Raw genomic sequence first — 27,827 nt, 5'->3', positions numbered from 1 at the left:
TTCCTACTCCCCCTCACTCCCCCCCCTCCTTTTATTCCTGCACCTTCAGGTGACACTTTCCAGCTGTTGCCCGCTGTTCGGACATTCACACCGCTCGGGATGCTGAGGCGGGAGCCCAGCCCCGACCGCTCGGGTCGGGACTCCGGCGAGAAGGGCGCACGGAGACACCCCTCCTCCTCCTCCCGCCCCCCCCCCCCCGAGGTTACCGCTGGGCCCTGCGCTGCCACCGCCCCCCCCACCCCCCCCCCAGCCGCACCGCCCTACCCCCGCGGCGCGGAACGGCCCACGGCGGCAGCTTCCCTGCTGGGCCGCCCGCCCCGCCCCGGCTGCGGCGGGGAGGGGGGGGCCGGCTCCGGCTCCGGCTCCGGTTCCCGCCCCAGCTCCCGGCGGCGGGGCGCTCCCTTGCCTCCTCCCGGGAGGCGCCGCCGGCCTCCCGCCACCGTGCCACCGGCGGCCGCTCCCCTCCCCGTGCCGGCGGGAGCGGGGCTTTCCCTCTCCCGATAGGCCCCTCCCGCTCCCCGCGCCTGGCTCAGCCCCAGCCCCCCCCCCCCCCCCCCCGCCGCGCTCCGCTTTCCCGCTGCCGCCCGCGCCTGCTCCGGGAGGAAGCGGGGCGGCGGCGGCCGGCCGAGCGGGACACGCCTTTCGCCCTCCCCGTCCCGGCCCCCCCGGGCCCCGCCGCCCACCGCGGGCGCGGCGCAGCGCAGCGCGGCCGCCGCGGCCTCGCCATGAGCCGGAGGTAGCGGCGGCGGCGCCTTCCGCACCTGCCGCCGCCCGCCCCGCCGCGGCGGCGGCCGGGCCCGCGATGCCGAACCAGAAGGGCGGCAAGGGCAAGAAGAACAAGCGCGCCAACAGCAGCGGCGACGAGCAGGAGAACGGGGCGGCGGCGGGCGGCGGAGCCGCCGCGGCGGCGGCGGGCGGCGGCGGAGCCGCTTCGGGCGGCGGAGCCGGAGCGGCGGGCGGCGGCGGCGGCGGCGGGGCGGGCGGCGGAGCGGGCGGCGCGGCGGCCGCGGGCGGCGCGGCGCCCGGAGACGTCAAGAGCGGTGAGCGGCGGGGCCGGGCCCCGCGGCCTCCCCCGCGGCCCGCCGTGGCGCAGGCGGCGGCGGGGCGGGCGTGTGGGCGGCGCGGGGGGGGCCCGGCGGGGCGGGGGAGCGCCCGGCGAGCGGGGATGTGCGGGCGTGTGCCCGGGGCCGGCGGCGGGGCCGGGGGAAGCGGGGCGGGGGGGGGGAGTGGGCGTGGGCGCCGCCCGGGGCCCTGCGCGGCGGCGGCCGCTGCTGCCGGGATCTCCCCAAAATGCGTGGAGGGGGCTTCTCGCCGGGGTGTCCCCGCCTGGTGACCCGCCGGCGGGGGGGGGGGGGGGCTGCCTGCCCCGCAGCGCCCGCCTGGCGGGGCTGGGGGCGGCGGGGGGGCAGAGCTCATCCCCGGCGGCGGCGGGAGGCGCAGCGCCCGCCGGCTCCGGCCGCGTCTCGGCTTGTTCGGTGCTTCGCTGAAAAACCCCGACTTTTATTTCGGCGCAATTAAAAATGGAGTCCTTACTTTTCGGTCCGTTTTATTTCTCGCTTTACAGCAGTTGGGTTCGTCAGGGTAATATACTCACTTTTCATCAACCATTTTATGTTGCCTTTGGCTGGTGGGTTGGTTTTTGGTTCGGAGCAGTGTTGGTGAGGTGTTTTTTTGCAGAAACTTGGTGTCCGTGTTTGGAGATAGTCTTGCTGCAAAATGACATTTCAGGCTAAAACTAAAGGGAGGCTGGGATTTTACTACACTTTTTGCTAAGCCAAAGAAACCCCACATTTTAGGTCTGCTGCTAGATGTACAAACTGCAGTGCAGAGTCCCTTCTCTTGACTTGTTTCCCCTCCAAAATTGGACTTCAGCTTTTTACTCTTGATGCTTTGGCAAAAGTGGGAGGGTAGCTGCAACTGGTTTTATACTTTGTGGCGGTAGTTTTGCCTGGCTGCTGTTAGCCAAAGGTAGTTCCAGGAATCTTAATTTGGTTTTCAAGATGTCTGATTCCTGTGTATTATTTAATGGAAACTTTTCCTTAGAAATATTAGCAATTAATTGCAAATCACTTTAGCTCACAAGGTCTTTGCCAGACTGCTTTTATAAGAGTATTGCTTACTCCAGAGAATCATGGAGAATGCTTAGAATTTCCTTTTTGGGTTTGTGTTGTTTTATGAGTTTGGTTGGGGGGTTTTTGTTGGTTTTTTTTTTTGACTATTTGTTCAGAGTGAGTGAACAAGGGGGGGAAAAAGAAAGATTAGCAGGAGTCAGAGAATTTCTAGAGCATTTTTATCATTGCTTCAGTCAGGTGATGTAATATATGGGACATCCACTTTGCAGGTGGTGTCTCATACAGGACACTGTTGGCTTTTAGTTTTTGAGGTGGGGAGAAACAGTGCTTCCAAATTTTTTCACTGAAGCAGAAGTGAAAGCAGCGGTGTGGGTCTGGTGTGCCTGTTTTGCGTGGTGATAAGGAAGTGTTGTTCCTTGTGTGGATGCCACTGAAGGTGATGCCAGTGAATGCTGGTAGCGGTACAGCTTGCCAGCCGTCTTCAGCGGTGAAGCTGTGTGCCCCAGGTGCCTCACGTATCCTTCCCCTGTGCTGGCCACCTTCCTCAGAAGTTGAGGCTGCCTTTCCGAGAGCTGACCTGAGATGCTCCTTTATTCTCTCCCTGCTTCCATATGACTTCAGTGGTCAGAAACATCCTCGACCCTTTTTTCAAGTCATACCCCCCTCTTTTTTTTTTTCCTCCCCCTCATAACAGAGGTACAACACTGGCTTCGGTGCTTGCTGTAAGTGCCTGGTCAGCACACTTGATCTTTGCCTTGACAGGATCATATCTGCATCTAGTCATATCTTTCATTTCAGATAATCATAAAGGCTGGGGGAGTAGATGTGGTTGCTAACTTTCGGTGGTTGCTATTTTACATTGACTACTGCCCATCAGATAATCCTGAGCTGGAAGTTTCATAAATTGCGTTCTCACTGATAAGTCTGAAGCTTTCAACAGTTTTGGTTCAGGAGGTGAGAGGAGAAACAGCTCCTGTCGTGCTACAGAGGTGGGAATTCGGCTCTCATGTGCAAGGAAAAGATTAGATGATAATAATAGTTTCCCCGAAGTCTTCAAAACCGATGAATCTGAAACGAAGCTGTGTATTGTAGCCAGGGCCTTGGAGGCAAGTATCCCATTACTAGACTCGAGGCATTTGTAAGAGGCTGTGCACTTACCGTTACTTGATCAGTAAGCAGTTTATGGAGGACGCAGCCTGCTGCAGTGAGTTGTGAGGTTAATAGGGTTCTGCTCTGCACAGTCAACTCTCGATTATTCATGGGACACTATCTGGGTTGAGGATTAAGCGTGCTGGGTTCAGGGAAGCTCTTCGCTGTGCTGCTTTGGGACCGTGCACCTGCGTGCCGTGACTTGTGCTGCCCAGGCTCACCAGTCCTGTGGTCCCTCGTCCCTGGGCTCGCTCTTCTCTCCTGCATCGTCACTGTGTGTTGTTCTAGAGTAATTTGCATGTGTCTGGTATTACCGCTCTCCTACTCTATCTTTACCCTGGAAAAGCAGTAGATGATGATAGTAACATAACCTGTTTTCTTTCATTAGTGTGACAAGACAGAAGTATGCAGAGATGAAAGCAGTAGATTTAACAGCTGCAAAATTAAGATTGTCTGTGCAAACCTTGGCTTTGCTTCATGATGTCAGTATGACAGTCTAATTACGCAATCCCGTCAGGACCCTGCTTCACTCAGGAAAAGGACAGCGCTTCGGATGTTTTTCTTGATGTCTTCACAGTTCATTATGTGGTCCATGTATTGTTTCTGCCCTCCATCCACGTGCCATAATGAAACAGAATTTTTAATTTCCTCTGGGCTTCTCCATGCAGCTCTGACTAGCGGTGCCACGTAATATGGAACTGTTGTTATAGCACCCCTTTACAGTGGAAAGATGATGTTCCCTTTTTCATTTTGACAAATTTAGTTTCAATCCCTGCACTATTTTCCCCTCAAAGTGTCAGTCAATTTTTGACATGATGATTGAGAAATGTAGATGGACTTTTCCCCTGCCCCAAGAGGGCATCTGTTTAGGCTTTTTTGTGGTGGTGGTTTAATTTTTTGCATGTTCAGAGCTCAAACTGTGGTTGAAGGGTTCTAGACTCCCACGTGGGAATTGGGAAGGTGGAGAGCATAACCACTGACCAGATGTGATGGCTTTTCTCCATCTTGCACTGTAACTTTTCATCAGGTCTTGGGAGGATGCCCACAAGGAGGATTCACGTTCGGTAGCTGTGCTTTCCTTTCCAATCTCTTCTGTCAGACCAAGCAGTAATTCTGTATATGATAAATTAATCTTTCTTGATCAAAGTGCATCTATTTTCTGCATTGAATGAGGCACACGTCATGGTTAGGAGGGATGGACTAATTTAACAGTATTGCAGTGCACAGGAAAATGGAAATGCAGTGTCACAGAAAGACTAATTTCTTAGATACTCGGTCTTCAGAGTGGTTGAATGGTATTCCTAATAAATTTTTAGTTTTGTAGCTAATTTTCTGGGTTACTTTTCTTAACCAAACTGCAAAACCTGAGCTGTCATCATGTCAGATTATACCAGCAGCTCTGTGGGATTGTGCACCTACCCCACTGACTCCAGCCTGGTGGATTACCAGCATTCCCAATGGCAATAGTTGGTTACCTTCATCTGCAGACATAAAGGAGTGTGAGGGGGAAAGACATGTTGTTCATACTTTGCCCTGAGCAGCAGAAGAGCAAAATCCACAGGTTTTACTTAAGATCTGAGGACTTGGAGTGAAAAATTCCTTCTCTGTTTCTGCCTCACTGAGCCTGGGCACTTTTACACTGTCATCTCCAGACATTTTATCCTTTTATCCTATGAACTTCTCACTGTGGTCTTCACATACAGTTTTTTCTGACAGTAAAATTCTTTCTTCCATCCATTTTCTTTGTCTTGTTTCCATTCTTGGTCTTGTTGTCCAGTAGACACAAGTCCTCTTCCTCCTCTTGATGGTCAACATATTAGCATCTTGCTGCTTCATCCCCTTGTCCATGTCACTGTAGTCTCTCCAGTGCTATGAGAAGATGAGAGAAAAGGAGAAGCTTGCTCTCCGTGTCTGTGCTTTCCCCCTTCAACACGTGGTTTGTTATAACCAGCTAAATTAAACGATAAAAAAATATGGCATAGCTGTCTCTAAATCACAGTCTTACAGTGTATTTGCCACCTGTTTTAGGACTATACTTTTTACCCTTCAGCGTAGGTGAGCCCTTTGTGATGGTTTTGGCTGGGGTAGAGTTAATTTTCTTCACAGTAGCTGGTGTGGGGCTATGTTTTGGATTTGTGCTGAAGACAGCATTGATAATGGACATGCTTTACTTACTGCTGGGCAGTGCTTGCACAGAATAAAGGCCTTTTCTGCTTCTTCCCCCCCCAGCAAGGAGTCTGGGAGTGCATGAGGTGCTGGGAGGGGACACAACCGGGACAGCTGACCCCAACTTGACCACAGGGATATTCCATAGCATACGATGTCATGCTCAGCGTATAAAGCTGGGGGGAAGAAGAAGAAGGAAGGGGGGGGACACTCGGAGTGATGGCATTTGTCTTCCCAAGTCACCGTTATGTGTGATGGAGCCCGGCTGTCCTGGGGATGGCTGAGCACCCACCTGCCCATGGGGAGCGGGGAGATAATTCCTTGCTTTTCTTTGCTTGTGTGTGTGGCTTTTGCTTTCCCTATTAAACTGTCTTTATCTCAACTCACGAGTTTTCTCACTTTTACTCTTCCAATTCTCTTCCCCATCCCACCACAGGGGTGGGAGTGAGTGAGCAGCTGCGTGGGGCTTACTTGCCAGCTGGGGTTAAACCACAACACCCTTAAATTGCAAAAGTTGCAGAGCTGGCAGGTTGGTGGGTTGTCAGGTGGAGTTGCCAGAGGTCAGATTTGTACAGGATCCTTGGGCATGAGTGTCATTCAGGGGGAAAAAAGGCTGTGGGGGAGCTGGTGGAGGTGGTGGCTGCTGGAGGTCTCACGGCTTCCCAGAGGTGGAGTTCCCGCCACGGCAGCCGAGGGGTCACGCGAGCAGTGCCCACTGCACTGGCCAGGCTCTGAACTTGTCTGTAGTTACCTGGGTTTGAAATGGCCAGCTGTGCTTTTGCACGCTCTTCACCTGGGTTTCACAAATTTGTAAGACTGATTTACTTTCAAATAAAAATGCTAATGTAGGACAAATGTATGAAGAAGAAAATCAGTCAGCGCAACAGTGACTAAAGTATTGAAAGCTGTGACTGGCCAGAAATTAAGAGTTACAAAAAAAAAAAAAAAAATTGTATCCTGGAGGTGGGATAGTTAAAGAGGGCCAGAAAATTTGTCAGTGCAATATTTAATTTAAAAATGCATTTTTAGAGCATGAATTGCTCTAGTATTTAAGCATGGATTAATATTTGCTGTCAAACATTCCCTGCTGCATATAACATCCAGTTCCAGTTGGCACTCTAGCGATGTTTGGTGTTGGCACCTTATTGCTTAGCTTGAGGGAGTCCCATTGATATCAGTGAGACCACCTGGAAAATTAAGTTTTTATTCTGTTGCAGTGACTACAAAATTTAATACCTATTAATTTTCTAACGGAAAACCATTTTGCTTCATAATTCTATTGAGTTTTTCTAACTGCAGAAATCAACAGAATGCAAATTTCACTGTCTCTATCAATGCAAATTGGGTTTGAAAGGACTTTCATGTTAGTTTTAGGATTTTTGAAACTATGCAATTACATGCTTTTATAGAAAATGCAATTCATGTTCTGCATATCTTTTCAAATGGAATCATATCTATAGTACTACTGAATAAAATAAATACTGTCCTTTCATGCAAGCAAGTACACACCCATTTAATTTTTTTTAACAGTTATTTGCTATCAGAATGGTTATCAGTGCCCTGACAGCATTCTGTGTTCATGTGATTAGTTATTTGCTCAAGTGTAGCACTTGCATGAGTAAGGGTTAGGCTCGATGTTTGTTAGGCTTCGTTTGAGGAAATAGTTTTTGACCGGATTGCTTTACTTTCTCTGTACTCATCCTGTGTCTTCCTCCCAGTGATCTAACAAATAATGACAAAATGACTTCTAGTCCTTGGAGACACTGTAAGTTTTCCTCACCTCACTTAGAGGATTGCATATTGAGACATCCTTTGATATTAAGTGCTGTGATAACTGATAGATGTCCATCCTTCTCTGCTTTTCTTCCTGCAGCATGTATGAGGGAAAAATATAAAGGTAAACCTTTTATCCAGCTCAGGGTAGAGTACTCCAGCTAATCTCCAAGGTGTCAAAATTACAACGGCTTTAGTAGGACATGGGCTTTCTTTAAACAGTTTTGATAGAAATTCAAATAATTTCAAAGAGGCCCCTTGAAGCAGTAATCTAGTCACTGGAGTGGGTAATTCCTTTTTAAAAGCTTGCAGGATTTTGAGTGGAGTGCTGGCATTTCCCAGTAGACTTTAGTGACATTTGTCTTGAGAGCATTCCCTTTAACCTTTATCTCTTTCTCTCTGTCTCTCCTGCAATAGTAGAGTCTATCAGTGCTCCTTCCTGGGCTTGAGAGGGATATTGCTGCTGTTCCTGTCTTGAATGCCTGCTGGGAGGGGAGGTAACTTCAAGCAGAGCCTGGCTATGCAGTGTGCCTGACACTCCCCGTGTCCGTTTCTGAGCCTCCCATACCCATTTTGGGAAATGCGTGCAGTCAGGGTTCCTGTGTACTGCACAGATGCCAAAGATGGCACACGGGCAGGGCTGGGAGCCAGCACAGCACCGCGAGGGAGAGGGCTATCGGATCCAGCAGCTCCACACTCGGGAGCTGCTGTTTTGCAGAGGTGCGGGGTGCTGCAGCTGGGGTGACTGCATCTCCCATTTCCCACTGGGTTTCTACCAGGTTCTTTCAACTCTAGCATGGGAAATCAAAATACTGTCTGTCATTGAAACTTGGGACGGATAGACCAACGGCACAAACATCCCCAGACTTGAAACTAAAAGAGGTGCTGATAACACTTGATTCAGCCTTTTCTCCTTTTTATCTTTCCTCCTTTGCTTTTGGACTGGGTGGCTAGCTGGCTCTGAATCTGGGCAAGTCCAGCCTGTGGTGTTTACATCTGTGCTTGGTATTAGGGCATCTCCTGCTTGCCAGAGTTACCTCTTTATTCCCAGCCTGAGTTGGAATTTGCCACTGAAAACTTGCTAGGACAGGTGCATGAGAGTCTGCTTTAGTTATTAGGATGTCTGTTTCCTGAGGTACTAGGGCTAGTTTTCTGTAACATTTCAAGGTATTAAAAACTATCAGAAGGCTACCGCGAGTGAATGTAATGGTGGAAATGCTTTTCTATGAGGATGATTCATGTGCAGGCAAAGTGACAGCCAATGTTCAGAACATGTTAATGCCCACAGGTTTTGAGATAGTCACTAATATCTGTACTCACCATGATAGAGGTCACCAGAAAAATCCACCCTTTGCTAAGGCGTGTGAGGAGTCTTCCTGGCCTGGGCAGGATTGCTTGTGTCACGGAGGACCAATTGTCGCCTGACCTGGTTAAGCCAACTCAGAATTCACATGGGAGTATCAAGAGTGCATTGGCATTAGTTGTCATGGTGCTGATACAGGTAGAGGCTCGTTGTGTTTGGCCGACAGGTATTAAAAGGAAAGAAGTTGGCTGGATGATAACTGTATGGATTATGGTGACTTCTACAAGACCGTGTGAATTCTCATGATGGGTTTCATCAGCGTGGGCAGTTGGTCCATATTGGAGCACAGATGGCCGTGTAAGCAAACCGCAAAACTATTGTGCACGTGTAAGTGCCTGTTCTCCTTAGTTCGTACAGTTTTGCTCTTGATTTTCTGACTTACTTTGGTGAGGTGATGGCTGAGCTGGGTGTGGGTGGTTGAATAAGAGCCACAGATAACTGACTTTATATCATGTGCTAATTGCTGATTTCATAAACAGGCACTAGCTCTGACTCTGCTATAAGTTAGAAGGTGTTAATGTGTCAGGTATGAGTTAAGCCTTCATGATTACCGTAACATCTTCCCAGTGCTGTGTAGTAGGCCTTTCTCAGTTTTGGGCTTTTTTTTTGTAAAGAGACTCCCTTGGAGGCCAAGCGTGAAGTCAGCGTAAGTGAAGTGCATGAAGATGGTTCTAGCACCTACAGAGTCCTCCAGGAGTCCCGTCATCTGAATTCCCAGATGAACTAAGGTTTAGCAGTTCCAAATTACCTGAAATCTTTTCTAGGGGAAGGTGATCACTTCACGTGACTACTCACCTGGTAGAACTAGTGACTAGTGATCTTGCACATGTGGTAAGTGTGTCAAGGAGAGCCAGGCTCCTTATGGCTTTGTTCTCTTTAAGTCCCTTCTGAGCGTAAATATTGACTGGAGCTACTTGGTCCTTGAGGGTAGGACTGAGCTCCAGATTGGCATGTAAGTGTCAATATGGAGGTGTTTACATGTGGAAAGCTATCAGCCAGACTCCCCATTGCGATGAGGGGTTGTCTAGAGTCAATGGCTCTCAGACGGTGATTCAGTGGGGTCTGTGCTGGGTGTCATGCCAGACTGAGCTCTGTCTGTTGCTCAGTGAAGACGGACTTCTGGTGTTGGCTTCTCTTTCCAAGAACATAAGAGGGAGTCTCGTGGCGCAGAAAGCAGCCTATGTTTTAGGCAGCTTACCGGCTACTGCTGTTTTGTTTTTTCCCGTACTCCCTGGAGAATGACTGGAAACTTTCATTTTGATCAGTCTGTAAAGATTGCTTAAGAAGTTTGAGAGACGTCAGTCATCATCAATGAGTGTTACCAATATAAGCCATGAGCTGAGCCATTCTGAAAGACTTCTCTTACCATTTGTCGGTGGTTACTTGTTGTTGCTTCACTGAAGATCCAAACCTGCCTTTTGGATCCACTTGTGAAACATTTTTTCCCATTGCATTCTTCCTGCTGCATTCAGGCTCTTAGGAAGATGGCCGATAATTTTTGTATTGCCATATTATTTGTACTGTTTAACCAGTTATGCCCACGGCAATACCATTTTGTCATGCTTTGGTAATCTTTTGAATATTAGATTGTATTCCAGGGTTCACCAAAGCAAACACATTGGACAATTAATACAAGTTTTCTGTTCAGTCTGTTTTGTTGTTGTGGTGGTGGTTTATTTTCTACAGCTGCAGTATAGTATTAGCACAATAATATTGTATGACTTCAATTAAAATAAAGCTATGCTGATGGCAGAAGAAATTCAGAAGATTCATGCAGATGGTTGGTAGGGAGTAGCCTTCCACAGAAATGACTCAGCTCTGGTTCAGGCTGGCAGAGTTCAGGCAGGCTAGCTGTGCAGGGAAGAGAGCACTGTTCATGGGAAAGTGGTGATAGAGGTTAAAGTGCTTGATTTGCAAAGTATGTGTCCCACAGGTATCCTTCTGGCCTAGGTAGTGTGCTGCCAAGTAAAGTGTCCTTGGCATAGATGATGAGATGCTAGAGTAACAGTAGACCCAAAGCAAGCCATAGTAAGTGTCTTGCAGCTGATCCAGTGCTAAGACCGTACCTTTTTTTTTTTTTTGATAATTTATTTTTCCAGATCCATAACAACCTACTGTCACCTGACAGTTGTTTTAAGATGACAGTAGGGCTGCATCTTCCAACAGCCGCAGTGCTTCTCTCTCCTCTGCCCCCAGCCTCACATGTTTAACACTTCCCTTGAGCTTTACCAGCGATTGCAAGTCTGTGCGGTGAGCTGAAGCCTACGCTGGTGACTACAGGAAATAATTATCTGTTTCTGTCCACTGACTGAAAAACTCTGGTGCTTAACACAATGGATAATGTGGGATTGTGGTGGGGGAAGAGCAAATTTTGCTTGAGGCGTCTGCACTGAAGACTTGGAACAAATGAGAGCAGTCATGAAACTGAAGCTGTGGAGTCATTGCATTTGGCTTGCTGGGTGCATCTCTGGTTTTATGATGGGTGTGTAAACAGAAGTAAACAACATTCTCCTCCATTTACTTCACCAGAGGGAAGTTCCTCAGGCAGCCGTTGTTCTGCTGCTTTTATTTGGGTCATAAAACGGGAAGGGTGTTCTTCATATGCCCTCTTTCTTTTTTATTAAAAGGTAGAAACCAGTTAATGTGGGTATTTTGTTAAAGGAGACTTATCTCAACTGTCTGTTTCCATTCCTGGCTTTTATTGATGTTTATCAACCTGAAAGGAAAAACTGAGGAAAAGCCAGACACCCAAACCAGCTTCATTGCAGTCTTCTGTCATGTTCTTGATTTTGAAAGAAAAGTTAATTTTCTGGTAGTTCTGTCAAACATAAACTATAACCTTGTTTAAAGAATGAACTGTCCTTGCTCAAATGTACATTTGTTTGGAATATTGCATGTTACTTCTGTTTTAGAGGACATTTATGTGCTGCCCCTTGCAACTATTTTCAGAATTACTGATCAAAATCACTACAGTGGAATATGAGAAAACTTTTTTCTTTTATGTGGAAACATAACTTCTTGAAAGAAGCGGTGTGCAATTGTAGTTGCAACTTGGCAGCCTATCCGTTACAGCTGTGCACTTGTGTCTAAATGTCAAAGCCATTCTGCTACACAAAACTGCGTGCTGTCTTGTTTTGTTCTCTTAGTTTCAAGATGGTTTTCACAGACTAAGAGGGAGAATAGAGGTACTTTTATGGTCATGTAGGCATTCTTTCAAAAGGGTCTGCTGGGAGGATGGATGCTGCCCTGATACCTGGTAATCTTTAATTTTTTCTGAAATTGGATTTCACAACTTTGGAAACCAGAAGTCTGTTGAGCTATTAACTACTTGGTAGCAAATTATATGTAGGTGCCAAACCAGTTTAGGACTGCGGGTGTGGATGGGCAGTTCGGCCATGTGAATTTCTGTTTATTCCCCTTTATTGTCTCTCTTGACAGTAATCGTTGTACTCTTATCATAAAACATTAAGACGATGATTCTAGCTCTGACTTTTTGAAGAATAATCTCAAAATGCATTTCTAATTAATGGGAAATAGAAGGGCTTAACAACAAGAATTTTTAAAGTTTTGTAATAAGTGCTTTGTCTCGTTTGTAAAATGATGATTAAATAACCCAGAACACTTTCAAGGATGTGAATTGACGGGAAGAGCTCTTCACGTTTACTAATGTGGTCCCCATACTAAGTGATCTTTTGCTTCTAAGGCATATCTGTTGCTTTGAACTATGAAAGTTGCACAAAAATTTGCTTTGTTTTCTGTTTCTTATTTATTCTTTATGTAGGAACATGTGGCATGATTATGTTTGGCTGGAGACATGAATGAAGAGAAGTCTGCAAGGGATGTTCAGTACTGCACAGTCTGTTTTGTACAGATAGACCTGCTGGAATTTGAAATACCAGGCAGAACCAAATGTTGGCTTGAGGTTTCTATATGCTTTTCAGGTAGTGGAGTTTTCTGCTTTCTTAAATATGGGCACACTACAGAAGTGGTAGACACTTCTACTGAGACAACTTTCTTCAGCCATGCTGGGCTCTTCAGTTTCTGTTGTGGAAATACTGCAGCTATTTTATCAAGGCCTTCTCCAAATCAGCAGAATTCGTATAACAAACCTGTATCAGTGAAAGCAGATGCTTTGACTAGCATAACATTAATTGTGCCACAGAGCATGGCAACATGCAGAGAGACCGGTTGGTTTTCTAGAGTATTTTCTGTGCTACTACCATGACAGTAGTGAAATGCCAGGTGAGTCCCCAGAAGAGGAGACTAGGGACCAGCTTCTCCTTTTAGCAATGATGTTTTCCAGAGTGAGCTCAGTGCCACCATTTAACATTTCAGTAGAGTCTTTTGTGTGAAGAAGGGCTCTTCTTCACTCCGTTGCTTTCTTCCAGCTGCTTTAGACCTGCTTTTGTGCTGGTGATTGTGTGACCAGCTGATTCACACTGAGTAGATAGAAGATCAGATGAGGGAACGTCTGAAAAATTTGTAGTCATCTAGTTAACTGAAATATTGCAAAAGATATTGCTGTCCAAAACTTGAAGCTTTTCTTGCTCATAGTTATGCTGTATGGGAAGTTCCTCAGGTAATCTGGCCTCTGTAAATTCTCAAGGAGAAGCTGGAGAAGATCCCATTCCACAGTCCTTCCATTAACCAACCAGGGAAAAGAAGAAAAAAAAATCTGTTGAAAGTCACCTTTACAATAGCCTCTAGACACCCAGTATATGATCATAATCAAATAATTGTGGACACATTCTGTGGAATACATGGGCTGTGGTGTTTTTTTTCTGTATTTCAGCCACTTATTTTGTTAATTTCATTTTTTTGTCCACGTAATGAAGAGGCTGTAAATTTCTCAAGGGGCTAGAGATCATATGTTTTTGCATCCAAAAGCCAAAGCATGTTCAAAGGCTAGTCAAGGAAACACCTTTCTTTTTCAGTCAGTTAACTATGCCAGTATGGATGAACAAGTATAAAGTCTTTATTCTAAAGTGGAGATCTCTAGACTTGTCTGTATAGTAGCTTTCTCAGCTGTCAGCTATAATTATACCTGTGACTGTTGGAACATTTACACTTCGAAACACAGGGGAAGCATAAGTGGATTTTTGGCATGTTCTTTCTTCTTGCCTCCTGGCAGTGGTGGAAAGGAATATGTACCAAAATAGATGAATACAGGAAATGCGTAAGTGAGAACTGTTCATATTGGTACCTCCGGTATCTTGCTGCACATCTGACTTCTGATCATTTGCCTTTAATGGTTTCAGTTTAACTGTCTTCTCTGAGAAAAATTGCATAAGGATGCTATAATTGCAAACTATACTTTCAGACCTTAAATATGATGGAAGAATGACTGACAATGAAGGAAAACTTTGCAGACATGTTTGGTGTGACATAGCATGACTTGAATGGAAGTTTGGGAGAATGGGTGGGAGAACTCTCTGAACTGGTAAACAGATTTTGCTTCAGAGCAGATAAGTTATCGTTCGCTTTTGCTCTTGGCCAGTGATGTTATACTCAATAAAACACAGTAAAAAATCTGGAGAAAAATTAGTCATTGGTAACCAATAAAATTCATGCTCCTCAAAGATGTCTCAAAACCTTCATGTTCTTAGTGGGCTTTTCAGAGACCTGAGACAACTAGTAAGAATATAGGTGTCACATGTATAGAAGAACTTTCAAATAGTCTCTAGGGAATGCCTCTCTCACCTCTGTACTCTCTAATTTGGTAATTTGTTTTTAAGTTCATATCTTGAAATTACATAGGCTTTTTTTGCTTTAAGAGAATGTTTTTGGGAATGTGTTTCGCTTGCAGTTTATAGGCCAGTCCCTGAAGGAAAGGTATTGCAGAAAATTCTCCTTGCAACTGTGCCGCTTCTGTCATTAGAAATGGAGGCAGAGAAATGAGGTGATGTGGCATCTTCCAGGCAGCAGCTGGGGAAAATTTTCTTGGGCTCTTTGTACCCAACTCTTCTGGGTAAATAAGTCTTAAGAGCTACAGTAATCTTGAATTTACTGAAGGTATCATTGAAGGTTTTGTTTGTTTGTTTATAGCCTTTTAACAAAAACTTGTTGGGAAGGGGCAAAGCCACTAGCATGGCCAAGATCTGTTGTTGTAAAGCATCTCATTTGTGTATTGCTGCTGTAGGACACGTGACAACGAGTAGTGTGTCTATTACTGAGAGCTTGAGTAAAAGTAAATGTAGCAGTGTAAAATCTATCATCCCACTGCACAAAAATTGTGGTGTTTGTGCTAGCACTGACAAGAATGGGATTAAAAGTGATGCAGTCAAGTGGTAGTTTTTTTCCTATTTTTAGCAGATAGAAATTTGAAGTCCTAAGGAAAAAAGCCTGGATCCCAGCAGCCTCCCTCCAGGAGGCTCGGTGTACCTCTTTTGCGAGTCCTGGAGCTCTGGCTGAGACTGGGGAACTGCAGGGAGCCATTTGCTCTGTTTCGCATGGGGTGAGACAGCGCTTCACCATGGAAGACCCTGAAGAAGCCTGTTTGTATTTGAATGCAGCAATGCAGAGTTTAAAAGGCAGCCTGCCAGCCCTGTTGGAGCAGTGTTTTTTGGTGAAGTGGAGGAAGTAGGAAGTCAGAAATACAGAGGAGAAATATTTGTAATACTTGAGTAAGCATCTAAAAACTTCATAATTAGAAACTCTTAAGATCCGATAGAAATTCCAACTGAAAATTTCCTGTCCTTTCTGTGCCTCCCAGCTGCAACTGAGCAGCCAGAAATGGAAGTCATATGTAGTCTGTGGCACTTTGGTGAGGGAGGGGAAAACATCATTGGTCCATAATTATCGAACATTTTTTGTAAAGCATCTTTGTGTAGAAGCTCATGTTGCTGCAAGGAGAGAATTGAAATAAACTGTTCTTTGCCTAAGAATATAGCAAAGGCTGCTGCTTTGCTGATAAAAAATCACGTGACATTTGGTTCTTTTAACCTGTCTGTGCTGCAGAACTGTTTGGTTTGTGAAATTTAGCTATCCAGGAGATCAGTGATGGTGGTATAATATTTATTTGCCTGAGCAATGTAATGAAGGCCCTCCTTTCTGTACTAGGAACATAAGCTGCTTGTCTTGCTTTTCAAAGTCCTCTGCTTCCTCCTTCTCTCCCTAGCTGTTGTCTCTTGCTCAGTTCCAAAGAAAAGATCAATTCCTGCCTCTCCCTGTGATTGCAAAGCCAGGCTGTATTGCCTACTTGTTTTTCAAACAAACATCTCTGTGTCTTCTCCCCCTGTTGCCTCTCAGGCTTCAAAGCAACCCTCCAGAAATATCCACAAAGCTTTCTCCTTATTTCTTAAAGCCTTGCAGTGGTATCTGCAAACCCTTGAGGAGGGCTAATTCTTCTGAGGTGCTTTGGCTTTGAATATTAAACAAACTGTATTGTCATTTTGTTTCTTTATTCCCTCATTTCCGTATCTTCTTTCACATACTTAAGTTTTTTTGGCAAAGACTGCTTTTTGCCCTGACTCAAAGCTAGTGGTTGTGGGCCCTTCGATAATACGGAACATGAGTAAGAGCTTGCGTGCGTATTTGGCACGGTGCTTAAAGAAGTATTGCAGTAAGTGGTCCATTAAGTTATTAATGTATCTGCTTTATCTTCCACAGAAGCCCCTTGTGCTACTCCCCTGATCTGTAGCTTTGGAAGGCCAGTGGACCTGGAGAAGGATGACTACCAGAAGGTTATATGCAACAACGAGCATTGTCCGTACAGCACTTGGATGCACCTTCAGTGCTTCTATGAGTGGGAAAGCAGCATTCTCGTCCAGTTCAATTGCATTGGCAGAGCCAGGAGCTGGAACGAAAAGCAGTGTCGCCAGAACATGTGGACAAAGAAGGGATATGACCTGGCTTTTCGCTTTTGCTCCTGTCGGTGTGGGCAGGGTCATTTAAAGAAGGACACTGACTGGTACCAGGTGAAGCGAATGCAGGATGATAAGAAGAAAAAATCAGTGTTGGAGAAGAGTACGGGAAGGTCGATGGCTGAGTCAGAGGAGGCCAAAAAGGGCAGGCCGGCCAACAAGCCGCAGAAAGGCTTGAGCAATGACCTCCAGCGAAGGCACTCGATGGACAGGCAGAACTCCCAGGAGAAGGGCGTCATGGGCGGCAGCTACGCCGTGCGTTCGCCTTGTGTCTCTCCCGGACAGTCCCCGCCCACCGGCTACTCTATTCTTGCCCCCACACATTTCAGTGGCCCTCGTTCCTCGCGATACCTAGGAGAGTTTTTGAAGAACGCCATTCACCTGGAGCCCCATAAGAAGAACATGGCCGGTGGGGGCATGTTCAGGAATGCACATTTTGATTATGGGGCAGCTGGCTTACAAGCACACAGATCAGGACATTTCGATGCCCCTGTGCAGTTTTTGAGAAGGCTTGATCTGTCTGAGCTGCTTACTCACATCCCCAGGCATAAATTGAATACTTTCCACGTGCGGATGGAAGATGATGCCCAGGTGGGCCAAGGGGAGGACCTTCGGAAGTTCATCCTTGCTGCTCTTAGTGCCAGCCACAGGAACGTTGTAAACTGTGCACTATGCCACAGGGCACTGCCAGTGTTTGAACAGTTTCCGCTGGTGGACGGGACCCTGTTCCTTAGCCCATCGAGACATGATGAGATTGAATATGATGTTCCCTGTCACCTTCAAGGTACAGGTTGTCTGTCGGTCATGCCAGGTTTCATCGAATGATGGAACTCCTTTTTGTGCCCTGTCCCCCCCATTACAGATTTTCTGATTTTTCTGATTCTGCATTTTTAAGCAGTTCTGCAAGGCTTGGAAGTCGTGTCCAAATTAATCACGTGGATCAGATTGAAATATCTAGAAGGAATTACGAAAAGCAAATGCTGTGTAGAAAGATCCATGCCTTGCGTTTGGGGTTACAATTAAGAAATTTCTCATCTGGTTTCTAGGTAGACCATGGGAAGGTTTTCCAGCCAATCTGTCGTGCAGTGTGTGAATGCTGATTTATCTGTTGTGAGCTTTACTCCCAAGATAAACATCAACATTTTAAACAACCTTTTAAATTTAAGCATGCTCTGCTGCAGCATGGGTGAAAGTTACGTTTGTACCACTGGTGAGATGAGGCCTCTCATCTGTGTTCAGGCTAGAGAATATCAGTTTTGTTTTATAGCAAACTACCTTTTTTTTTTTTTTTTTTTTTTTTAATATGGAAAGGACTATGGTCTGGCCTATGTTAACACTGGCCTGGAGAGCTTGGACATAGCAAAAGTAAGCTTTTAATATGGTGGGTTGAAGCAGCAATGGTGTAGTGAGGGTTTTAGACTTATTTCCAATCTCCTGCCTGTTTGGAGTGCATCCTGGTCACATCCCAGCTCTGAGCCGAGTTGAGACCAAGGCATGTATTACTTCTCTCCTCCTGGAGAAACAAATGGATGTGGGCTAGGGTGAGCTTCAGCTCTTCCTGAAAGCTGTGCCCCAAACTAAGTGATCAGGGTGGTACACGGCAAAACATGCCTGTCCTGCAGCCTGCTGGCATCCAGCATGGCTAAAATAAGTCAGAGAAAATATTTGTAGTTTGTTGTTGAAAAACATAGAATTATATGTTGAAAAGCATGTTGGGAAGGCATTAATGAAAGGTATTTTAACATTTAAGTTTCTCTCCTTTCAATAAAATTTGTTATATCCCATGCATGGTCATAATATGTGTTATGTAACATTCCTTTGCTCAGCAAACTTTGTATTTTTATTTTTTTTTTCTTTCCTTAAATCACTGTCCACTATGTCACTAAATGGTATTCATACTAACATTATTGTTTCTGTATTGCCTAATGTCCTTTAAGGCGAAAAAGTGGTAGGCAAATGCACAAGCTAAAAAAACTCCAGGATAAACAGAATGTATGTATGTGAGATAATGCTTATTTGCTTTGGTGGGGAGGCATGCACGATGTGCTTGTGATTTTATTAGTACTAACAGCTCGCTTAGTAATAGTGAAACTCATCGCTTGTTAGCATTTGCCACTAAGAATGAAACTCTACAAATTTTTTTTTTTTAATGAAGTGCTCCTTACTCATTGGATGATATGTCTGAAAAATTGCTCAGAAAAGATACCGTGAATAATTAATTGTTAAAATTTCTACCTCTTTGTCCTGAGTAAAATGGTTCATTATCAGAAGTACACTTTGAAATGAAATTAAGCTTGCAAGGTGCTGCTGTTCCAGGGTGTTACTTTCCCTTCAGTAAAGAAAATCACTTCTTTTATTTCAGGCATGTTTAAGTTATCAGATGCCTCATTTCCTACAAAACAAGGATCTTGAAAATTAAGCAGTGGAGCCATACAGTATTGTAGTGCGCAGGAGCAGTGCAGAACTTCAGATGAGGAGAATTATTTTCTTTTCCTGCACAACACAAACCTTCTGTGCATGGGATTATTTGAAGGCCTTCAATCTTGAGTGTTCACTTTAGGAACAGAGTGTATTATATTTGTACTTCAGTCTCACCACATCACATTCTCTCCAGCTGAACACTCCAATGTAGAATAACTCAATTTTTATCAGCACATAGTAGCAAGTTTATTTTGTTTATGTATTTTAAGAAGAATCTGGTTTGTCTTCTCATTTTTCTGAAATAGTTGGCTTAAAAACCAAAACAAGTTAAAAACCAAACCATTAGTTTCAAAGTATCTGGTATGGGCTAATCATAAATGGTTAATATTCTATTACCTTTTATCTAGAATGAGTACAAGATGTATGTGTTTGAATTACAAGTTGAGATGTGTTAGTACTTTGATGCTAAAGAACACAAAATGCAGTCCAAAATAAACACATATTATATGCAGCCCTGTTTTGTAGCTGATCTGTAACTGCATTATTTCTTAACTTGTCTTGTATAGCAGTGTAAAATACGGTATATTACAGAGGCAGTACTGTCAGCCAATTTTTAATAGCCAACTATTAAACTACAGATCACTACAAATCAGGCTTAATCTAGATGCCAGATCTTTGTAATTTGCATAGGGCTTTTTGTTTTGTATGAAATGTGCATCTTGAATTTTGCATTGATGAGTTTAGTCACCTTTATTTAAAGAAAATATTTAATTTTCATCTGAACTGCTTGATTTTTATGGAAGTCAATATAACTCAGTTTTTGAAAGTCATTGTGTGTACAGAGCCTAAGGTCATGATAGAGCTCAATAGATTCCTAGTTCTGAATCGCATGTTAAAGTCTGTGTATGTGTAATATAAAATGTTTTTAAATATACTTACTGTAAATGAATGGTCAGGAAAAAGTACCTGAAAGAAAATTGGTCTTCTGACTGTTGCTTTTTTCCATGAGGAATATTAGGTCCTTAGTTCCCTCTTTGCTGGAAGATTTTGGCAAGTTGTTAAATGAATCTGTACCCAGCTTGCTAATAAGCTTCAACACTTCTCTACTTCTGTCAGGTGGGGATGAAGCTAGGGTACAGTCCTGGTTTTGGAAACATTGCAGCTGATCACATAGCTTAACCTGGCATCTGTTCCTGGAGCTTAAGCAACTCCTTTTATGAAATACTTTGCTAAGGTATACCAGCAAATAGAGGAAGGGAGGGTAGGCAGGGTGATGACTCATTCCTGAGATTTGCATCCATGGAAAATAGTTTCAGTCAAGCCCTATGTATTTCCCTTAGAGAAACATTTTTTTTAATTATATCATTCACCCTTTTTTTTTTTTTTTTTTAAAAAAAAAAAAAAAAGGTGTGATTTGGATCACTAAAGAGCAGATAATACATTGCAGAAAATGTGTGTTTTAATCTTGTGTTCTAGTCTCCTTAAGAAGTGTCTTTCCTGTCCACAGGAAGGCTTATGCACCTCTATGCTGTTTGTGTAGACTGCTTAGAAGGGGTTCACAAAATTATCTGCATTAAGTGCAAGTCCCGATGGGATGGAAGCTGGCATCAGCTGGGAACTATGTATACCTACGATATTCTGGCAGCATCTCCCTGTTGTCAGGTTAGTACCGTACGTAAGTAAGACTTGTAAGATGAAATTCTAACAGATTGTAAGTAAAGCCAAGGTTTGTGTTTCTCTTCTTCCTTCCCTTTGTTCATCTTCTAGCCTATGAATGCAATGCAAGAAAGCTGCGTCCCTGTCCCTTTGTCTTAACTTATGAGGCACAAAAGCTGATAGCTAGACAAAAAACAGTGCAATGATCAGCGGTTATTACTTAAGTTTTAAAATAAAGCCCCATTAAATGCATCCACAATTCAGTCTGATGCTTAGGATGATCCCTAGCAAGTATCTTTGGCATCATATGTAATTCCAGTAGTATTTTAATAACAATTGCACATTTTTAGCAGATGTTTCATGTATTCAAGTTTCTTTTAGTTGCTTGAATAGCATTTTATCATAAGATAATGGTAGCAAAAAGCCAAGGGAACAGAAACGTCTAAAGAGCCTTTGTGCTTGGAGATTACCCAGCTCTCCTTAATCTTTGCTGTGGCTGACTCTGGTGATGGTACTCCACCACAGCCTGAAGCAACTTCGTTTTCATTGATTGCTCACCTCATCTATACCTTGGGTGAATAAGATCCAAGGCCTGGGGTTACTCCAGAGTAGACATGTGCTTGAGGCAGCAGGGTCGTCAGCGTCAAAGAGAATTGTCCATGTGATGGGCAGAGTACTTCTGTTGTGTAGGTAAGGGTAGACAGCCAAGGAAAAAGCATTTGTCTGTGAATGGCTTTGTGGTCTGCTCGGCATACTCAAGGCATCTATGTTGCCTTTGGACATGCAGGTTTTGTCGCTGGTTGAGAACAGGAACGTTGGCAGAGATGTATTCATTCAAAGTACGATCACTTCATGGAATTGTGCATGCTTAAGAGCAATATAAAATATAGTTTTGTCAATATGTGTAATGCCATTTTATTTTAAATTTAACATATTTACCAAAACAAGGGAGTTGCTGCTACTGGATAAAATTATATTGATAACAATTACAACTAAAGACAGAGATATTACCTCCAAATCTAGTGCCTCTTGAGATTGTAACTTTTATTTTTAAATAGGGACTTTTATAGATGAACACTGATGCTGACTTGCTAGCTCTGTAAAAGCCAGGAAATTTAAATCTGAATTGCTTCTGTTGAATGTACAAGACAAGAATTAAGGTCTTACTATACAAGAGCCTTAATTATATGATTAATGGACAGTGTGACAGTACATGCAAAGTAATAGAACTGACTATGAAATCATTAGCTGCAGTGACTGTGATTGCCAGATAATACGCATTATTGTTTCACCATGATTGTTACAGTTGATTCTGTGCATACAGAGGAATGACATTTAAATATGGTATGTAATTTAACTCTGAATTGCCTTGCTAATTTCTATTTTGAGTAATTTCATACCTTATTTCAAAATATTTAATTATACATCACGAATGTACATGTAGGATAATGAACTGCAGCCACTGTCAGGTTACTAGCAGGTAGCTGATGTGCTGGACAGTAGCAAGGGGGGAAACTACACTTTGGTGAAGAAAATCATACAAATCCATGTCCTCCTAGACTGTTCCTATAATTTCTGCTTTTCAAGCAGAGCAGATGACTGTGGACCTGATGGTTTGTTTCTTTTTGAGTCTTGTCTCAGCAGTAATAGTACTTTAATAATTTCTTCCTTTCCTCATCCCAGGAAAATTCCTTAAATCAAGATTGCCATAAAAAATAATTTTTTGTTCTTTTCAGTGAAGAGCTGAAGCTTTCATTAGCGTATTGGGCTGCAAGGTTAAGCTGTGATACAGCTCAGGCCCTCACAGCTCATTTGCTACCTTTGCTCTTAAACTCCTTTACGATCTCAAATCCCTTCTGCTTCTCTAGAGTATTTCAAACGGCCTACTGAGCTTTCACACCGCTTGTTGCTTTCTTTACATCAGGAAAATGGCTGCGTTTCTGAGCTAGATCTCTTCTGAAGACTTACTTTTTTTTTTGTTACTGCCGAACATACATAGCTCTGTCTGTCCTCACCCTTGACCTTTAATTATTTCTCATATCCACCCAGTTAATATTGGTCCTTTCTCAGTTGGATTTTGCAGAATGGATTGTGTGCTTGAAGAGATGTTTAGTTTGTATAAACTGATACATATTATAAATGTTTAAATAGATACTTAAAGTGATAAAATACCATGCCATGCTATGCTGATAAAGTAGAGTTATACATTTGTTAAGCTAAAAGATTAAAATGCTGATATATTTCACAGGCAGACCATGTTCAAATGTCAACCTAAATGGTTGAATTGCGTGCCATAAATGTAAGATTTCTCTCTTTGCTTTGGGGCTTCATCAATGATTTATTGAGACATCACTTCTTGTGCTGGAGATTGAGGAATTGGTTCAGAGATTAAGCAGCACAGACCAATCATTTGCATATATAAACTTTTAAATTCTGTACCTCCTGTCAGTCGGAGTGGGAGGTCACCTACTCTCCAGAATTTGGTGGTGGTGTTTCATATGAAAAACATTGTGTAAGCCTGCAAGTTACCCGTCCGGGTGAGGAATGTCCTTACCAGCAGATCCCATTAGTGCCAGTTTTCTGACTTACCCCTTCCCCTGCCAGGGAGGGCAGGGCAGGGGGTATGCATGTGATGCTCTCTTCTTCAGAGGTAAGGAACAGAGGAGAGTTTGGTTATTTCAAAAGGGTTTGTTTCTTTCTTTCTTTGTTTTTTACAGGCACGACTGAACTGTAAGCACTGTGGGAAGCCAGTAATAGATGTACGGATTGGCATGCAGTATTTCTCTGAATACAGCAACGTCCAGCAGTGCCCTCACTGTGGAAATCTAGACTACCACTTCGTGAAGCCATTTTCTTCATTTAAAGTTTTGGAGGCTTATTGACGAAAGCTTTGCTTTAGTAATAGCTATTTTATGGGTATTTCAACTTTATTACATATCTTTTTATAGGATTCATTCTGTGATGAAATTTAATTTCTTTTCTAACTGAAAGAGCAGCTTCTTTGTCTGTGTACATATTAATATGTATATATACATGTTGTTAAAACCAGAATCCTCCTGACAAGATCTCTGTGAAGGTTGGAGGCAAGCCAATTTAATGGCCTTTGAATATATCCCGAGTGTGGGGTAAAGTTCAGCTAAAAATGATTTGGTTTTATTTTTTTGTATAATTGTAATACAGTTTATAGGAAGGGTATGGGCAGACATACAGGATGGAGAAATACGTCCAGTTGGAAAGTGGGTAATTGTGTAGGGTTATTGTCCCTCCAGTTTGGTGGAAATGGGAAATCCTTGGAAAGAAACTGTCCTGCTGCTGTTGAATTAATTCAGCCTTTCACATCGGTTCCCACGGGCGCAGGAGGTTGCCCCGCGCTGCCAGTCGCCTCAGCAGGCTTTCTTTCAGATTTCCTGAGATGGAGTAAACTAAGGTATCGTGACAAGTGAATGTAAATGTATGCCAGAAAATGCAATCTTGAAACAAATTTTTTTTTTTTGGCATAGCGTCTTCCTGCCGTGAGTGTTTGATGTGCGTTGCCCTCACTGACGGACCGTACGGCAATAGTGCTGCTTCCATCGGGGCTGCCATGTGCCCACCCGGGTCATCTGTTCATACCAAAACAAGCTGAAAATCTTAAAATGCTTTAAATAAAGGTGTTTCTTCACAGATGTTTTAGGGAAGGAACAGTCTGAGCCGAAGGGGGTTGTGTCTGTATGTGTCTGCTGGGGCTGAGGCTTTGCTGGGTGCTGTGGACTGGTGTGACTGCTGTGGCAGGAGGACCGTGGGGTGGGATCTGGGCCATCAGACCTGTAAGAGCTGAGAGATACTGAGTACGAAACGTGGCATCGCTTTTTAAAACAATTAACTGCTGCACCTTTGTCTTTCAAAATTGTGTTAAGTCCAGGATCTAAAAACTTGGAGACTCTTTAAGAAAGCAAACTTAGCATATTTACTTTCTACATGCCTCTGTGCTGTACATAATAGACTATGCATTAGGCAGTGAATTTGTATCAGAGGGCTTGGCCCTGTAGACTCTGCAGTTGTTGTTTCTTTGTTCCCATTTCTCCCTTCCTTAAATAAAATTTTTAAAATAGGTCATGGATCTTTTGCTTGGTTTCTCAAGCCAATTGAGATTTAGGGGAGGTGGGTTTTGTTTTGTTTTGTTTTTTTGCTTTTCTCCATACTGTATTTATGGAGTGTTTGTCCATTCAAGAGGTGTGGGTTTTGTTTCCATTCCCGAGGTTTCTTCTGAAGTTTTTTTTTTCTCCAAATTAGAATCTTTTTAAAGAGTGTATCTGTTGAAATCATGGTCTTGAAAATGGTCCTGATACTCTGCCACCCTGGGAAAGAAAATAAAAAAGTCAGAAGCCAAAAAACTGTTTCATACACTGGACTGAGAATTACACTTTCTGCTAAGTTAAGAAATTAATGTGCACATAAAACTTGAACTGAATATCCATATTTCTTTGTGCATAAAAATGCCAAGTTCACAGTTTTGTTTCCTGGCTCTCTTCACTGCAGAATTAGCTCCTTTTAGCATTAGCCACTCTTCAAGTAATACTCAAGCTGCACAGAGGGCTTTGTTGGCACGGATGACATGCTGCAAACTCCAGTGGTAATGTCCGTAGAAGCCAGCAAGCTCACATTAATGGTTTTTACATCTGAACTGTCTATCTCGTACAGTTACATTGGTGATCCACTGCTGGTCTGAACAGCGATGTTAGCAGGCTGTAGTAGCCATCAGCACTGGTGCTCTTCTCCTGTCTTCACTTCTGGGCTTGGTTTTGGGTGTGGGGCACATCCTTGGGGTTTTGTGCAGTTGTTCCCTGTTTGTGATAGTTCTGGGAAAACCTGTTTTCTTTTTAGGAAGAATTATGAGAAGGACTTTGAGAGACTTTTAGGACTGTCCTGGTGTGGCTACCACAAACCAAGTTATACCAAGCCCAGTTGCAGTGGGACCAACAGTGTAAACATTGCCCATAGGAGCAGGAGCTGGACTAGGCATACCTGGGCTGGAAGGAGGTGTCTAGCAGATAAAACCTGATCAGCTATGCAGCGTAGACTTCCTTTGTGGAGAACAATCAAATTATAATTTGAATTAACTCCTTGGGGATGGTGGTGCCATTCAGCTTTGATGATGCATTTGAGCAACCCGATGGAGTTAGGGTGGCTAACAAGGTTGGAGTTGTGTTGCCTGGCAGTTCTGTGAGAACCAGACCCCGGTGGCCTGAAATCACACAGCAAAGACAAAGCTCCTGTAATGAGAAAAATTAAAGGATACATCTGTTATTGTAGTGTTTGGTCTTGAGTGCCAGTCCCTCAAGATGTGAGTCCAGGATGTTAATTCCCACATAGGCTACATGGCACTGTGCACCCACTTTTTCATGCACTCGGTGAGGGGAAGTGTCACTGTACAACGCACATGGTAGGGGAGAAGTGGGATCTGGAGTCTTTCTAAATACTTGTTCATTTGCTTTCCTTAAAGTAGCTTAATTTATAATTCTGGTTTTTAAGTACTTAGATGCCTCTCCAGACATGTACGTGTGACAATCAAGAATGAGTAGACATGGAAAAAGGGAATTTGGCCAGCTTTAAAAACGCAAGTGTATGAAAGGTTGGTACAGTATATGCAAGTCAAACCCAAGAATGCAGCAGATAAAGAAAATGGGAAGGGGAAAGCATATGTAGGGTCTTAATGATGACAAGGAGTTATGTACAAATCTATCTAAGAAAACAATTTAGTTCTCAGTCAGCTTTTCCTTTTAATTCTGCTGTTAAGTGAGTCTTACCTACTGTTTAAGGAAATGCCTATTTTCTTGCAAAACACATCTCTCAACTGGAGGCTAGCAGCACTTGTAGCACTGTAAAAATGATCCTCAATGGAAACCAGCTGAGCTACAGAAAGATTCCTCTGATCTTTCACTCCAAAGTAAATTGTCCCTAATTTGTAAAGAATGCTTTCCCTGCTTCTTGCTGGTACTGAAAACTGGTCTTGGATTACTGCAGAATGTGTATTTTCTGTAACCATGCATCAGATTCCAGTTGAGCAGTCAGGCCCACACTTTGGCCCCAAGAGTTTCAGCTGGGCTTTGCAAAAGTAGAAAAGCAGAAGTAACTTCTTTGGGACATAATGGCTACTTCAGAGGTTAAACTAGACTGCAGTTGGTTTGCTTTCTGTCTTGATGAGCACTGGAAGTAGTCATGAGCTTTTAAATGCGTCAAAAGGGAAATTATTTCCCTAGCTAGGGAGCTGCTTGCTCTGCTTGTTTGGTTAAAGTTTATTCTTAGTTACCTTTCATTTTTCTGATGCTGTGTGTTCTTTTTAAGCTGGCCTGTGGTCAGATTAATTTGTGCCTGGAATATATTTTGTAAACAAGAATACAGTCCTCTGGATTTGGAGGTTCATTCTAATTCTTAAGTGCACGATACTCCTTGTGACAGTAATAGGAGTTGCATGTGCAGATGCTTTTCTTTCCAGTAGTTAGCGCAATTTTCCATAGGAGCTCGCATTTAGATAGACTTCATATTTTGGATGTGTAAAAATGAATTCATCCATCAGTAGGATGTTTAAAAGTAAATTTTGATAACTATAACTAACGCAATGGACATCTCTTACATGCTGGTGTGTAGTTTGACATCTACCAAGGTGAACAGCTGGAAATTCTTGTTCTGTCTGATGCTGCAGAGTCATTAAAACTACAGTGTTCTATAGCCAGCACATAGACTATCCTATAGTCTATTTGCATTAACATCTCCAGTAGTGAGCTGTGTATTCATAATGAATGTAGTTGGGGAAATAGGGAATATTCCTACAAGGGAGGCATTTAACCCAATTCTTTTTTTTTCCCTCTCCCTGTGCCCCCCCCCCCCCCACCTTCTTCATTTTGCTGTACCAGGTAACCAAGGACAAACATGTTGTTGTAAGGCCACTGGTGAGAAAACCCCTCAAAAATAAACTTGTCCATAAAGTTTTCTTGTTGAGGCATTCTTGGATTGCACTTTTGCAGGTGGAAGAATATGTACATAGCAAATGAATGTTGATGAAATTAAAATAATTGGTTATGGTATCATTTGCGTGTGTTGTTAGAGAATATTTTGTTGTGACTTCTCTGTATTAAAAAGTAATAAATACCAGTCAGCTAACAGTGTGGGTTCTTCTTTCCCCCTTCTCCTGACTAGTTTTTTACACTTGCTTTTTATAGAGAGACTCACTCTAGTCGCCTTAAGTATTAAAGGGCACAGTGAAAACAGGCTTTCAGTGCCAATTAAAATGAAGCTTTGATGTAGTCATTTTGAAGATTTGCTGTACTAAAAGGGGGAGGGGGAGCATGACGTGTCCCCTTACAAAACAGAAGTCCTGTTCATTTT

The 27,827-nt window shown here is 43.6% G+C and overlaps 1 protein-coding gene across 2 annotated transcripts; it reads left to right on the top strand.

Moving 5' to 3' along the window:
• Positions 1–704: 704 nt before the first annotated feature.
• HECA (hdc homolog, cell cycle regulator) lies at positions 705–27,602 on the top strand. 2 transcript variants are annotated; one of them, XM_042795884.1, is made up of 4 exons: positions 705–1,040; positions 16,132–17,169; positions 20,314–20,468; positions 23,180–27,602. In XM_042795884.1, exons 1-4 carry the CDS (start codon positions 803–805, stop codon positions 23,342–23,344), a joined length of 1,596 nt encoding a protein of 531 aa, XP_042651818.1. In that variant the 5' UTR covers positions 705–802; the 3' UTR covers positions 23,345–27,602. The 2 variants fall into 2 exon arrangements, with proteins under 2 accessions (XP_042651818.1, XP_032839091.1); XM_032983200.2 differs by lacking the exon at positions 705–1,040 and adding an exon at positions 12,305–12,464.
• Positions 27,603–27,827: the final 225 nt, after the last annotated feature.

Source organism: Tyto alba, unplaced genomic scaffold, assembly GCF_018691265.1.
Source record: "Tyto alba isolate M040663 unplaced genomic scaffold, T.alba_DEE_v4.0 Super-Scaffold_22, whole genome shotgun sequence".
Classification (NCBI taxonomy): domain Eukaryota; kingdom Metazoa; phylum Chordata; class Aves; order Strigiformes; family Tytonidae; genus Tyto; species Tyto alba.
This window is presented reverse-complemented; position numbering and strand designations above follow the sequence as displayed.

What these genes read in the sequence shown, in the direction of transcription:
- HECA (XM_042795884.1), top strand. Translation starts at nt 803, where the DNA reads ATGCCGAACCAGAAGGGCGGCAAGGGCAAGAAGAACAAGCGCGCCAAC. An exon ending in GCCCGGAGACGTCAAGAGCG is followed by an intron (nt 1,041 to 16,131) that starts GTGAGCGGCGGG and finishes TATCTTCCACAG; the next exon opens with AAGCCCCTTGTGCTACTCCC. An exon ending in CAGCATCTCCCTGTTGTCAG is followed by an intron (nt 20,469 to 23,179) that starts GTTAGTACCGTA and finishes TGTTTTTTACAG; the next exon opens with GCACGACTGAACTGTAAGCA.